The following is a 13,279-nucleotide window of genomic DNA, read 5'->3' as shown; positions in this document are numbered from 1 at the left end:
AGCTTAGCTGGCAATGAGAAGTCGCGACTGTCTTTACGAATGAGAGGCAACAACTCAGGTCAAGGACAGAAGCTTCGAAAAACGTGACTAGAGTCGGGAAGTTTTTAGAACTTTTTATTTCCGCACACTGACACTTCTTTACCCTGTTGTATCAAGGAAGGGCCCTCTGGCTCCACGAGAGAGGAAGTTAGCACCCATTCCCGACTCCCGACGCTGGAAGGACAGCCCACGCGCTTGTGCGGGGCTTGGGAAGGCTGTGGGCTTGGGCCGGGGTGGGCCCCACTGCAGCGGCCCTGCTCTACAGGCTGCGGCCGGCTTCGCTGACGGGGAAGTGTGAACTGCTGGCCTCACGCGCGTGAACCCCTCCGAGTTCCAGGGCTGGAGAAGAACCACTCGGACCTAACGCTGGAACTTCTGAGATGAGCTCCACAATGTGGGCCTGAGTTTTCCAGCCAGCCACGCGGAGGCAGCTGACGGAGCAGATGCCCCCTCACACTGCCACAGTGGCGAGGGAGTCTTCCAGACACGGACGCTTCTGCTCACCGGCTTCAGAAAGAGGAAAGAGGATGACGGAGGAGAACAGCGCGGGGACATGGCCGCTTCCTCCCGGCCCAGCTGTGCCTTCTGGATGGCAGCCCCCTCCCCGTCCCCACGGCCTGGCCTTCCGGATAGCAGCTGCTGCTCCAGGGGGCAGCCCGGGTGCTGGGAGGCGCACACCACCGGCCGGCAGCTGGGGCCTGGCCGTGCAGCCGACAGCTGCCTGGGGTCATTTGTTGGCCACGGCGGAGAGCTGGTCGCGGATGCGGCCCAGGCCGTCTAGCATAGTGTCTAGCGTTTCCTTACTCAGCTCCACAGTGACCGCCGAGATGGAGGGCTTGTCTCCACACAGACTAGGATCTTCTTGGATCTGAAAAGAGAACAGGGTCCGCACGTCAGAGCCGCCCTGGAGGTGAGCCCTGGACCTGGGAGCCCTCCCCCGTTCCAGTGAACCTCTGAACACAGGCTCTTTGCTCAGGCTACAGAGTCCCAGCCCTGGCGTCATCTAGCAAATGAGGACACGGAAGGAGATTCCCAGAGGCTTGAGAGAGGAGTGCTCAGGGTGGGTATCGGAGAGGCCAAGGCCCACTCACCCCTCGGACCCCTGACTCTCGGCATTCGAGTGAGCAGACACTGCACGGGCCCATACGGGTACTTTACGCAGCGGGCTCTAGGAGTAGTGAGACTCCCGGCACGCAGAAAAACCACTACAGCTCCTACTTATATTTGTTTCCTTAAAAACAAAAGTCAACTCTACTAATGTTTAAAACCTTAGTTGTTAGAGGCACCCATGCCTTTTCATTTTCTTACAGGGGCTGAGTTTCTGGGGGTGCGGTTAAGTCAATACAGCATCACTAAATAAACCCAAACCACAGATGCGTGGTTTAAAAAGAGTCCCGAAAAGATGTGTAGCGTGAAGCTAACACCGGGGAGGCCGGAGCGTGCGAACAAGGGCATGAAGGACTGCAGCGTCCCGAGTCGCTAGCAGGAGCTCTGGCTCAGCCGTGTCACAAGCAGTGGCCTGAGGGACACCAGAATTATCAAGAAGGCAACCTGAAATCTGATGGCATGCCCCCATCATGACTGCTAAACTTTCCCATTAGTGTAGAAGGTAAACTTTAGGGGGCAGCGAGCCATTTTTAGAACTTGTTTTGTATTTGTCTTATCCTTTTAAAATTTCTACTTTCGGTGTATGTTTTATTATGTCTATAATATGTTAGGACAGTAGTGACCATGTACTTGACAGACAGAGACCGCATCTGGGGGTGCTGAATTGTCTTCCCTGGGGTCAGAGGTCCCAGAGCTCCGGACACTGGCACTTCCACTAGTGCGCAGGGCTGCCAGGTCACCGTGGCCCCTTCCTTCCCTCTCGGGAGCGCGGCGGTGGACGCACCTTCATCTGCAGGAGGCAGGTGGGCACAGCCATGCGGCTGATGCTGTCGGAGGAGGTCTTGATGTCCACTCTCCAGTCCAGGTCGACCAGGCGCGGCAGAGAGACTGCGAAGGGGACGGGCCAGCTCAGAGCCCACCCGCTCACTTTACCAAGCCCTCACTCTGGGACAGGCAGCCCTGACGGCTGGTCATGCTCCTGAGCCAAAGAACAAGTCTCCGAGGGAGACGGAAGTCGGGGGCCTTCCTCGCCACGGATCCATGCCACCTGCACTTGGCACGGAAGCATGGGTTGCGGGAAGGCCAGGCTCCTGCCTGCGCATACGAGCCTCCACATATCGGCACAAAATGAGAGAGGAGTTTGGGATGAGGTTAATGCATTCTGAGTTTCAGTGACAAACTCTGGCCGCTTGGCACGGTTTAAGCCGGGCCCGGGAAGGAAAGGTGAGGAGGGCAGGTTTCTTGGTACTCACTCTGATTTGCCTGGGCTTCCGTTCGCCAAGCAGAGCTGTTTAAGAGGAAAAGATGAGGAAAAAAGAACGGAAAAAGGATGAGAACTGATCATGAGAGAGGACCTGGGCCTCTACCCCTTCTGGGATCTTTGAGCCTATCATCACTCCCTGACAGGAAAGGACCACAGAAACGTCTGCTGCATGGCAGAAGCAGTTTCTGGATTGTTCTGCATAGCTCAGTGATATTAAAGCCATAAGTGCTGTTAGTTTTTGTAGCTTAGGGGGCAAAAGAAAGAAGAGACTTAATGCATTGTGTCCTTACTGTGCTACCGTTCTGAGAGACGAAGCCGGAAAAGTCGACCGGTTCTCTTTTATTGAGCATCTGCTCCACAAAGTATTGCATTTTACGCAAAACACACCCAAACAGACCTGTCTAATGCTATAGCAAAAAGCACTGTAGTGAGATGCTAAGCAGAGGCAGAATAAAATGTGGTCACGTGTGAGGAACCTTCTAAATAAACAATAAAACCCATGGCAAGCGAGCATTATCTGTTATTACTGTCCGAGAATTCTGGTCAAGCCTGCTGCTGGCCAACAGCAATAGAAAATATTTGGATAATTCACAAAAGAAACAAAATGACCAAGTAAACATATGAAAAAGATACCTGACATCACTAGTATCAAAGATATACAAACTGAAGTGAGGCGCATTTACCATTTGTGAACTGGGGGAAAATGTAAAATCAATTCCCTCGGTGCCGGTGACGGTGTGGGGAGGGGGGCGCCCTCGTGCCCTCCTGGCAGAATGCCAGCTGGTGCAAGCGTCCTGACTGACGGTCAGCGTGGGAATGTGCAGCAGGAGCCTCACTACCACCTTGAACCAGCACGGAGATAACCGAGCTCGTGAGCAACATTTCCACACTAAACTGAAGTGAAAACTGCCAAGAGCCTAAACACCCAACGCCAGGGAATTTCTTAACTAAGTTTTATATAATTTCCCCATGTAAAGAATATATTTATCCATTAAAAAGGATATTGAAGGTAAGTATTTACTGACCTAAAATATTGTTCTATAAGCCTTACAAGGAACTCTCAAGAAATGAGCACTTACATGTGTTCTAGGATGATTTTCGTCAGCAGGTTTTTGAGGTTTTGGTGGAAATTTTCAGGAAAGAGAGCCAGGATCGCCTCGGCAGAGGACAGGTCACGGAACACCACCAGCCTGGTGAGGCGATGCAGAGCCTGGAGCAGCTGCGGGACAGGCCTGCGTGGTGAGGAGCCGGGCAGGGGACAGGGCTCCACCCCCGCCCTGCCCTGCCACACCCTGCCACAGTCGTCCCAACAGCCCCCCGGGGTCCTGAGACCTCAGACCCAGATGCTGATGCCCACATGCCCCAGCCCACCTCTAAGTTCACCTGTCGCTTTAGAAGACAGGGATAGCTGCCCAACATAGGAACCTGTCAATGTGCCAGAAACTTCTGCTTGGGAGCAAAGGGTTAGTAAGTCCTCTTTCCTTGTGCACAGAATCTGACCTTCAATTCACTTTCTAGCCCGTTCCCTGGTAACATGAGAGAAGTGAAAAGTCAGCTGTGTTACTAGGCAACGCTGCACTGGCCCCTGCGCCTGGATTGGGAAGTCTGCATGAACCCTGAACCCCCGGGGGCACAGGGCCATGGGCTCCCCTGAGCGGGGCTGCATCCGCCAGACCCCAAAGCTGTGCTCACTGACTTGCTACCAGGGGTACCGGCTCCAGAAGCGTTTGGGCTTTGAATCAAGGCTGTCCTTGGCCCTAGGTTGTCACCAAGGACGGTGAAGAAAACAAATGGATCCTGGTGGGCTGTGCTGACTCCCTTGGAGAGGAGGAGGACCTGACTCGGCCCTGTGGGTTTGCTGGGTTCCTTCCAACTGCCTGTGGCAGCCGGCCCGTAACTACAACAATGCTCAGCCAAACGAAGACAGATAAGACAGAGGACCCTCTGGAGGGAACTGCTTGAGGGCTTTCTCTGCTGCCCTGGGAGGCTGCTCAGCGGCAGAGGCACAACCCAAGAGCGCAGGGGATGTTCCCCTCCACGGCTGCGAGCTGAGGTCAGCGCATCAATGCCCTGGCCTCCAGGGTGACAGTTCTGCAGTGTGGTCCCCAGGGTTGTTTCCAGGATCCCAAGTTTGAACCCCTTGCAGGTCATCAACACATTCTTTACTGGCTTTGTCTCTCTTCCCTGTTCCTTTGTCCCACTCCCTCCTTTGTGCTTTCTAGACTCCCCTCCCCAGGTAATTATCTGCAACTAACTCTTAGCCTCAGGCTCTACTTTTGGGGAAGCCAAACTAAGTGTTCAACTCACTTCCATAATGTGGCTTCTGCCTTTTACTGTGCTACAGCTGACTTCAATGAACAGAACTCTGGTTTAAAATAGTAATAATAATAACGCAGGCCTGTTTGTTGAACTATTTTAGAAGCATATCTGCCCTAAAAAGAGAAGGCTGTGAGTACTGCATAAACTGAGCCTCCTCGCTCACTCTTCCTCTTGGCCACCAGCTGAGGTCAGGTGGGGTCCAGCAGCATGTCCCCCAAGTCATACTCAGGCCTCAGAGCTTCTGCCCAGGGCCCCCAAAGAAGTCTGTCTAAGCTATCTGGCTGACAATCTATCAGTAAAGGGAGGTTAAAGGGAAAGAAAATTGCAGAAAGGTTGGCTTTTGGCCACACCGTCTAGGGAACAAGTCTGGAAAAGGAAATGGCTAGGACCTCCAATTCTGGGTATAGTTCTCCCATCCTTGCCTCATTTATCATAAGGAAGTGAAGGTTCAAAGACAATAGCTTTTAAGCTCACTAGCATTAAAATGAAAATCCACTTTAAGTTTGTTATAATGTCAACAGACATTTCAGGGGAAATTTTTCCTTGGATGTGGCAATGATTGGGAAATTAAGAAAGAGACTAATGAGCTGAGAAGCCAGTGGTCAAAGGTCGTCTCTGACCATACTTACTTGCTCTGCTTCCTCCTGGGTCACAGACAAGCTGGAACATGTAATATCCAAGAGCTTCTTTGAGCCAAGGGCTGAACTGGAAAAGCTCTCTTGGCACAGCTGTCTGACAACATCTTTTGAGGAGGCCTGTGAATGAATTCACAGATGGGGAGAAAAGAAAACCACTCAGACTCTGAAAATACATGTTTCAGAACATAATAGTGTCTCGGTCATGGTATGATACCTTTGAAACTCAAGACTTAAAGGTGCAGAGGATGGCTCCATTTCCAGGGCAGTGAAGTAGATGTAGTTGTTCTTATTTTCCCTTCTTAGCAAACCGAAAGTGCTGGGCACTATGTGGGAAAGGAATGTAAGAGGACTCAAGAGGGAGCGTGGAGAAGACAGACCTGCTGTGGGCCTCCCTGCTCCAGACCAAGAAACAACATGGTGCTGAGTTTCCTGGATTTTCTTGTTGTTCATATATCCCAGACTTCAGGCTAAGGAACAGGGCAACCCAGAATGCCAATGGGCACACAAACAAAACAAAGAACTCCCAACAAATGCCTGCTCTCTCCAGCCAAAGGACCAAGAAAGCTTAGCAAGACAGAAAACTGTTACGTGATAACTGCTCTACTGAGCCAAATACCACAGAAAAACCTATAGCCCCACTCCCATCTATGTTAGCAGGCTGAGTGGGGAATGTAGACTTCCACCCTTCTGAGGCTACAATGAGGTGTCCCAACACCCCCACCAGTGTGGTATCAGAGAAGGCTAAGTAGGGAGCTGGGAGCATAATCCCCACCAACCGGCAGCTAGTCCCACCACGCCTTGTTATTAATGGTAACTATGTAGGGCCAGAACTTCCACTCCTGCCCAGTAGTAACAAGGAACCCCCACTTCTGGGTGTCAGTAGGAGCCAAGGGCAGAAACCCTCCAGAATCTCAGAATATAACACAAGAATGCCAGGTTTCAACAGAAAATCATTCATCATACCAAGAGCCAGAAAGATCTCAAACTGAATGAAAAAGGACAACCATAAGATGCCAACATCAAGATAACAGATGTTAAAATTATCTGGCAAAGATTTTAAAGTAGCCATGACAAAAATGCTTCAACACCTAAAAATACACACTTTTGAAACAAATAAACCAGAAAGTCCCAGCAAAGGAACAGAAAATACGAAGAAGAACAAAATGGAAATTTTAGAACTGAAAAAATACAATAACCAAAACAAAGGTTGGTAGGTGGGCTCAGCAGCAGAATGAAACAGGGGAAAGAATCAAGTAAACTGGAAGACTGAGCCACTAGAAATCACCCAGTTTGCACACAGAAAACAGACTGAAAATAATGAACAGAGCCTCGGGGATCTGTGGCACTATACCAAAAAATCTAACATTCGTGTCATTGGAGTCCTCGAAAGGGAGGATAAAAGAGGGCAAGGCTGAAGAAGTACTTAAAGAAATAATGGCTGGAATAATACTCTCCAAGTATAGCTACAGACATAACTGTGTGCATTCAAAAAACCTAAGCATATTCTCAAACCCAAAGAAATCCATACCAAGACACACCATAATTAACCTCCCGGAAACTAAAGGCAAAGAAAAAATCTTGAAAGCAGTGAGAAAGAAACCATATCTTATCTATAAGGGATCATTAGAACTCATTAGAACTCATCAAATCAGAACTCATGGAAGCAAGAAGGAAATGGCACAATATTTCTCAGGTGTTGGAAGAAAAGAACTGTCAACCCAGAATCCTACACCCAGCAAAAAAGATCCTTCAGAAAGTGAAGAGGAAATCAAGACATTCTCAGATGAAAAAAAACACTATGAAAATTTGTCACAAGACAAAAGACATTCTCTTAACAGAAAGGAATTAATAAAAGGAACCCTGGAATATCAGGAAGACAGACAGAACACAACAAACAAAAATATTGTTAATACAATAGACTTTCTTTCTCTTGAATTTCTAAAGTCTGTTTAAAGGATGAAGTAAAAATTATACCACTGTCCAATGCGGCTCTAAATGTATGTAGAGGAAATATTTAAGATAATTATATTACAAACGAGTAAGGGACAGAAAGGGAAGTAAGGTCTCTCTATACTTCAGATCGAACTGGTAAAATGATGACACTGATAGATTGTGATGTTATATATATAAATGTAACCAGAGCAACTACTAAAAATGTTATAAAAAGAAATGCATTTTAAAATGCTACAGATAAGTCAAAAGGGAATTCCAAAAATATGTTTAAATAACCCACAGGAAGGCAAGAAAAAGTAAAAAGAAACAAAAAACATAAAAGCAGATAAAAAACAAAAAAATTACACGGCAGACTTAAGCTCTAATATTCAATAATTATATTAGCTGTTAAGTGGGAAATTAAATACAAGCTGCAAATATGACTCAATTAAATGATGTCTATTAAAAACGCTCTTCAAATATAATGATAGAGACAGATTAAAAGTAAAAGGATGGAAAAAGATATATCATGCAAATATTAATGAAATAAAATCAAGAGTGGCTACAGTAATAGCAGACAAAATAGACTCCACAGCGAAGAAAATTACCAGAGGCAGAAAGGGACATTATATAATGATAAAAGGTTCTATATCTAAGAAGACATCCTAAATAGGTATGCACCCAGCAAGAGAGCTAGAAAACATGAGAAGTAAAGAGACAGAACTGAAAGGAGAGACAGACAAGTCCACAAATACAGTTGGAGACTTCAACACCTATCTTTCAACAATTGATAGAATCAACTAAACAGATATTCAACAAGAACACAGAAGATTTCAACAACACCATTGATCAATTTACTCAACGCTTATGGAGCACAACCCAGTAGCAACAGAATATACATTCTTTTCAAGTGTCCACTGAACACATACCAAGACAGAACATATTCTGAGCTGTAAAACAAACCTGAACAAATTCGAAAGAACTGAAATCATACTGAATGTATTCTTGGTGACTACAATGGAATCAAACTAGAAATCACTAACAGAAAGATGACAAGAAAATATCCAAACATTGGAAAACTTAAACACACTTCTAAATAATCCACAGATTAAAGAGGAGCCTCAAGGGAAATTTAAAAAATTATACTATAAAAATTATACTAAATGCATAAAAATGGAAAAAACCCACAAAATTTTGGGGACACAGGCATGACAGTGTTGACAGGGAAATGTACAGCATTAAACACATATATTAGAAAAAAGTTCTCAAATCAATAATTTAAGTTCCCACCTCAAGAACATAGAAAAAGAAAAGCATAATAAACCCAAAGGGAGAAGGAAGGAAACAACAAAGAGTAGAAAGCAATGAAACTGAAAATAGAAAAAAAGAAAAAAGAGAAATCAATGAAACAAAGAACTAGTTCTCTGAAAATATCAATGAAATGGACAAAGTTTTAGCAAGACCAGCGAAGTTAAACAGAGAGGAAACACAAATTACCAATATCAGGAATGAAACCGTTCATATCACTAAAGACCCTAAAGACTTCAAAAGGAAAATAAGAATAACCACAAACAACTCTATACACACAATTTGGGAGCATGGACAAAATGGATAAATTCTTCAACAAACACAAACTACCACAGTTCCCCAAATATGCAACTGATAATTTGAATAGCCCAATAATGATTATGGAAGTTGAATTCATAATTTAAAACTCCCCAAGAAGAAATCTCCAGGCCCAGATGGTTTTGCTGGAGAATTCTAATGTTTAAGGAAAGAATTAACCAATTCTACACAATCTTTCTTTAGGAAACAAAAAAGAATGGAACACTTTCCGATTCATTTCATAAAGCTAATACTACCCCGACATGTCAATTCTCCCCTAATTGATATACAGGTTTAACACAACTCCTATAAAAATCTCAGCAAGTTTTTTTTTTTTTAAGATTTTATTTATTTGAGAGAGAGACAGTGAGAGAGAGCATGAGCGAGGAGAAGGTCAGAGAGAAGCAGACTTCCCGTGGAGCTGGGAGCCTGATGCGGGACTTGATCCCGGGACTCCAGGATCACGACCCAAGCCGAAGGCAGTCGTCCAACCAATTGAGCCACCCAGGCGTCCCTCAGCAGGTTTTGTTTAAACATAGACAAAATCATTCCAAAGCTTATATAAGAAGCCAAAGAAACTAGAATAGCTAAAACAATTTGGATAAAGAATGAAGTAGGAAAAATCAGCCAATCTGATTTTAAGACTTATTACATAGCTATAGTAATTAAGACTGTGAGGTATTATCATAGAAAAAAACAAAAATCAATGGAAAAAAAAAACAGAGAATCCTGAAATTTGCCCAACTGATTCTTGACAAATTTGCAAAGTTGCAAAGACAATTCAATGGAGGAAAGTCAGCATTTTCAACAAATGGTTCTGGAACAACTGGACATTCACAGGTGAAAAAAAAATCTCAAACTGTCTCACACACATTATACAAAATTAACTCCAAACTGATCATGTACTTGAATGTAAAATGTAACGTAAAAATAAAACTTTGAGAAAAAAAGAGAAAATTTGGAGATCTATGGTTTGGCAAAGAGTTCTTAAACATGACACCCAAAGTACAATTCATAGAAGGAAAAACTGTTGGTAAATTGTACTTCATCAAAATTAAAACTTTTGCTCTGTAAAGGCTCCTATTATGGGTTGAATGGTGTCCACCTAAAATTCATACATTAAAGGCCCAATTCCCAATACCTCAAAAATGTGACCTCATTTAGAAAGAGAATTGCTGCAGATGTGATTAGTTATGATGAAGTCATACGGTGGACCTTAATCCAATAGGACAGTTTGCTTATTAAAAAGGGAAAAGTAGGGGCGCCTGGGTGGCTCAGTGGGTTAAAGCCTCTGCCTTCGGCCCAGGTCATGATCCCAGGGTCCTGGGATCGAGCCCCGCGTTGGGCTCTCCGCTTGGCAGGGAGCCTGCTTCCCTTCCCCTCTCTCTCTGCCTGCCTCTCTGCCTACTTATGATCTCTGTCAAATAAATAAATAAAACCTTAAAAAAAAAAAGGGGGGGGGAAAGTAGAGGGGTGCCTGAATGGCCCAGTCAGCTGGGCGTTGGACTCTTGATTTCAGCCAGGCGGTGATCTCCGGTCATGGGATTGAGCCGCATGCCAGACTCTGGGCTCATGGAACCTGCTTGTGATTCTCTGTCTCCCTCTGCCTGTCCTCTTCTCACCAGCCTCCTCCCCCAAAGGGTTAGGAGAGGGTGAGGGCAGGCGGGAAGTGGATATGGCTATAGAAGAGCAACAGGAAGGATCCTGTAGTGATGGCCACGATCTGTACCTTGAGTGTATCAAAGTCAATATCCTGGTTGGGATATCATACTATATAGTTTTGCAAGATGTTTCTATAGGGGGTAAATGGGACCTTTCTGTATTCCTTTTTACAACTGTATGTAAATCTATAATTACGACAAAATAAAAAACTTAAGTAATTTTTTTTCAAGATTTTATTTTTTTGAGAGAGAGAGAGAGAGTGAGCGCCAGCAAGAGTGGGGGTAGGGACAGAAGCGAACTCGCCGCTGAGCAGGGAGCCTGATGTGGGGCTCGATCCAGGACCCCAAGATCATGACCTGAACTGAAGGCAGACGCATAACCAACTGGGCCACCCAAGCACCCCTAAGTAATTTTTTTAAAAAAGAAAATACATAGGAGAATAGGAATAAGAATGGATTAACTATTGCTACATATTGGCAAGCAAAAAAAGCCAGGAATAAAAAAGTATATGCTGTATTATACCATTTATGTGGAAGTTCAAACATGGGCAATATTAAGTTGATTTTAAAAGCAAGGATAGTGGTTACTACTGGGGAGATGAGGGAAGTAACGAAGGAACAACAGAGAGACTCCAGCAGTACTGGTAATATTTTGGTTTTGACCATAGTGATGGTTACATGGGTGTGTAATAAATCACTGAGTTATGCATTTACAATTTGTGTATTTTTCTGTGTTACACATTAATAATACTTTATTTTAAAGTTTATTAACAACAACAACAAAAAGTCCATACAATGAATAGGCATTAGGTGGGAAGTAAGCAGAACAGCCACGACGAGGGTGTAAAGGACCAGGGCTGTGAGCTGAGAGCCCTAGGTTTCCAATCTCAACTTTGTTACTTCATTCATTAATTCATATAACAATTATGTATTGACAACATGCTGTGTGCCAGAAGCTGAGGATACACTGGCTGGGGATACGTTTGTGAACATCATAGAGTAGTTGCTTTTAGGGATGGAGAATACAAGTGAGCACTGCAGAGATTTTTAAAACAAAGGAGAGACCGTTGCATGAACCAATCAATGATGATGCTGTGCCATGAATTGCTTAGTGCTATGAACTCAACCCTTTTCATCTGGAGTTAAAACCAAAAAAGAGTTCCAACTGGATCTTACATTCTGCAAGAAAGGCAGAAAACAGGTAAATAGTGGCATAATGTCTACAAAAGAAGATAAAGCCTCCCCTTCTTCCATAAGGAAAATCAGAAATTAAGCAAGTAATTCCAACCCATCATTTCATTTGGCTTTAAGAAGCCTCACAATCTTCTAAATGATTATCAGCAGAGTTTTAAGGCCCTTACACAGGTCAAAGCAAGTACAGAAAACCAGGTACTCGGGAGAACAGAACGCCCACTTCACCAAGGGGGGCCGTGAGGACGCAGAGAGAGAGATTTCTTACCCACCGAGCGAAGAGGGGCTGCGGGAGGAAATGGGGAACTGGCAACGTGGGTCTAGCACTTACCACCTCAACACAACAGTCCTAAATACCAGCTCCAGAGACTTCTAGTAGGCGGCCTTTGTACAGCACCTTCATGTCCGTTATCTTATTTGTTCCCCCGCCATCCTGTCAGGACAGTATTAATTTCGAGCCCGCTTTCTAAAAGCTCGGAAAGGCGCAACAACGGAGTCACCCAGAAAGGTAGTGGTTAGACTCATGGCTCTGATTCAGGGTCCATTTGGTCCCAATTCCCATTCCGTCCCAAGGCCTAGGGACAAAGGCCCGTCTCACGCTGTCCCCACCCCTCCAATTTACCTTCAGCAGGCTCTGGAGCGCGGCGAAATTCTCCGCTGTCAACGCGGCCATCTTCCCCAAGTCACCTGACGGCGACACGAGGCGAAGATCCTCACGTGGCTCCGAGGCCGTCGCAGGGCATGCTGGGGGCTGTAGTCCTTCGGGATGGCGACGACTGCCCGGGTTTGGAGCTGTGAGATGGGGAGGGGCCCATAGGACGCGATCGCCGGATGATGGCTCACTCTGGGGACTATAGGACAGTGGAATTTGGAGGACGCAGGTGTGGGGTGATTTACCCTGGTGGAAATTGGCTTGGCTTGTCTACATACCAAGACGGGAAAAACTGATTTTCCTTGACCTGTATAGGTGGGCTGGTTGATTTGGGTGATACAGGTGATAGTCACACCCTTATAGAACCCCCTCCCGCACTGTACCAGGATTGGTCTGTGCTGCCAATATCAGGTGCAGAGTGATGGTATGTTACTTCTAAAATTATTTATAAAAGACTGCAGGGGCCCCTGGGTGACTCAGTGGGTTGAGCCTCTTCCTTCGGCTCAGATCATGATCTCGGGGTCCTGGGATCAAACCCCGCATTGGGCTCTCTGCTCAGCCAGGAGCCTGCTTCCCCACCCGCCCCCCCCCCCCGCCTCTCTGCCTGCTTGTGATTTCTGTCTGTCAAATAAATAAATAAAAACTTAAAAAAAAAAAAAAAAGACTGCAGTTTTGGGGTATTCTCTTTTGTCTCCTCCTTTTTCTTGAATCCTTGGTCTGGGGAAGGTAAGCTGTCATGTTGTGAGCAGCAATCCGGAGAGGTCCATGTGGCAAAGAACTGAAGCCTCTGGCCCACAGCCAGTGAGAAACTAAAGCCTGCCAACTACCTCCTTACTGAGTTTAGAAGCAGATTCCATAGACTTGGCTGAGC

General features: G+C 45.7%; 1 protein-coding gene across 3 annotated transcripts; it reads right to left on the bottom strand.

Moving 5' to 3' along the window:
- Nucleotides 1–107: 107 nt before the first annotated feature.
- LOC111150141 (COMM domain containing 9) lies at nt 108–12,437 on the bottom strand. 3 transcript variants are annotated; one of them, XM_022507522.1, is made up of 6 exons: nt 12,379–12,437; nt 5,359–5,484; nt 3,490–3,629; nt 2,400–2,434; nt 1,931–2,034; nt 108–907 (listed from the first exon to the last, which is right to left on the bottom strand). In XM_022507522.1, the coding sequence occupies exons 1-6, from the start codon at nt 12,427–12,429 to the stop codon at nt 767–769; spliced, it is 597 nt and encodes a 198-aa protein (XP_022363230.1). In that variant the 5' UTR covers nt 12,430–12,437; the 3' UTR covers nt 108–766. The 3 variants fall into 3 exon arrangements, with proteins under 3 accessions (XP_022363230.1, XP_022363229.1, XP_022363231.1); XM_022507521.1 differs by lacking the exon at nt 12,379–12,437 and adding an exon at nt 11,079–11,282; XM_022507523.1 differs by lacking the exon at nt 5,359–5,484 and having other exon boundaries at nt 12,379–12,429.
- Nucleotides 12,438–13,279: the final 842 nt, after the last annotated feature.

Source organism: Enhydra lutris, unplaced genomic scaffold (genome assembly GCF_002288905.1).
Source record: "Enhydra lutris kenyoni isolate GAN:26980312 unplaced genomic scaffold, ASM228890v2 scaffoldscaffold22, whole genome shotgun sequence".
NCBI classification, from domain to species: domain Eukaryota; kingdom Metazoa; phylum Chordata; class Mammalia; order Carnivora; family Mustelidae; genus Enhydra; species Enhydra lutris.
Note: the sequence above shows the minus strand (reverse complement) of the source record. Positions and strands in the feature narration are given on the sequence as shown.

What these genes read in the sequence shown, in the direction of transcription:
- LOC111150141 (XM_022507521.1), bottom strand. Translation starts at nt 11,231, where the DNA reads ATGGTCAAAACCAAAATATTACCAGTACTGCTGGAGTCTCTCTGTTGT. An exon ending in GGAAGCCCAGGCAAATCAGA is followed by an intron (nt 2,035 to 2,399) that starts GTGAGTACCAAG and finishes TCCCCTTCGCAG; the next exon opens with TCTCTCTGCCGCGCCTGGTC. An exon ending in CCTGCCTCCTGCAGATGAAG is followed by an intron (nt 908 to 1,930) that starts GTGCGTCCACCG and finishes TTCTCTTTTCAG; the next exon opens with ATCCAAGAAGATCCTAGTCT.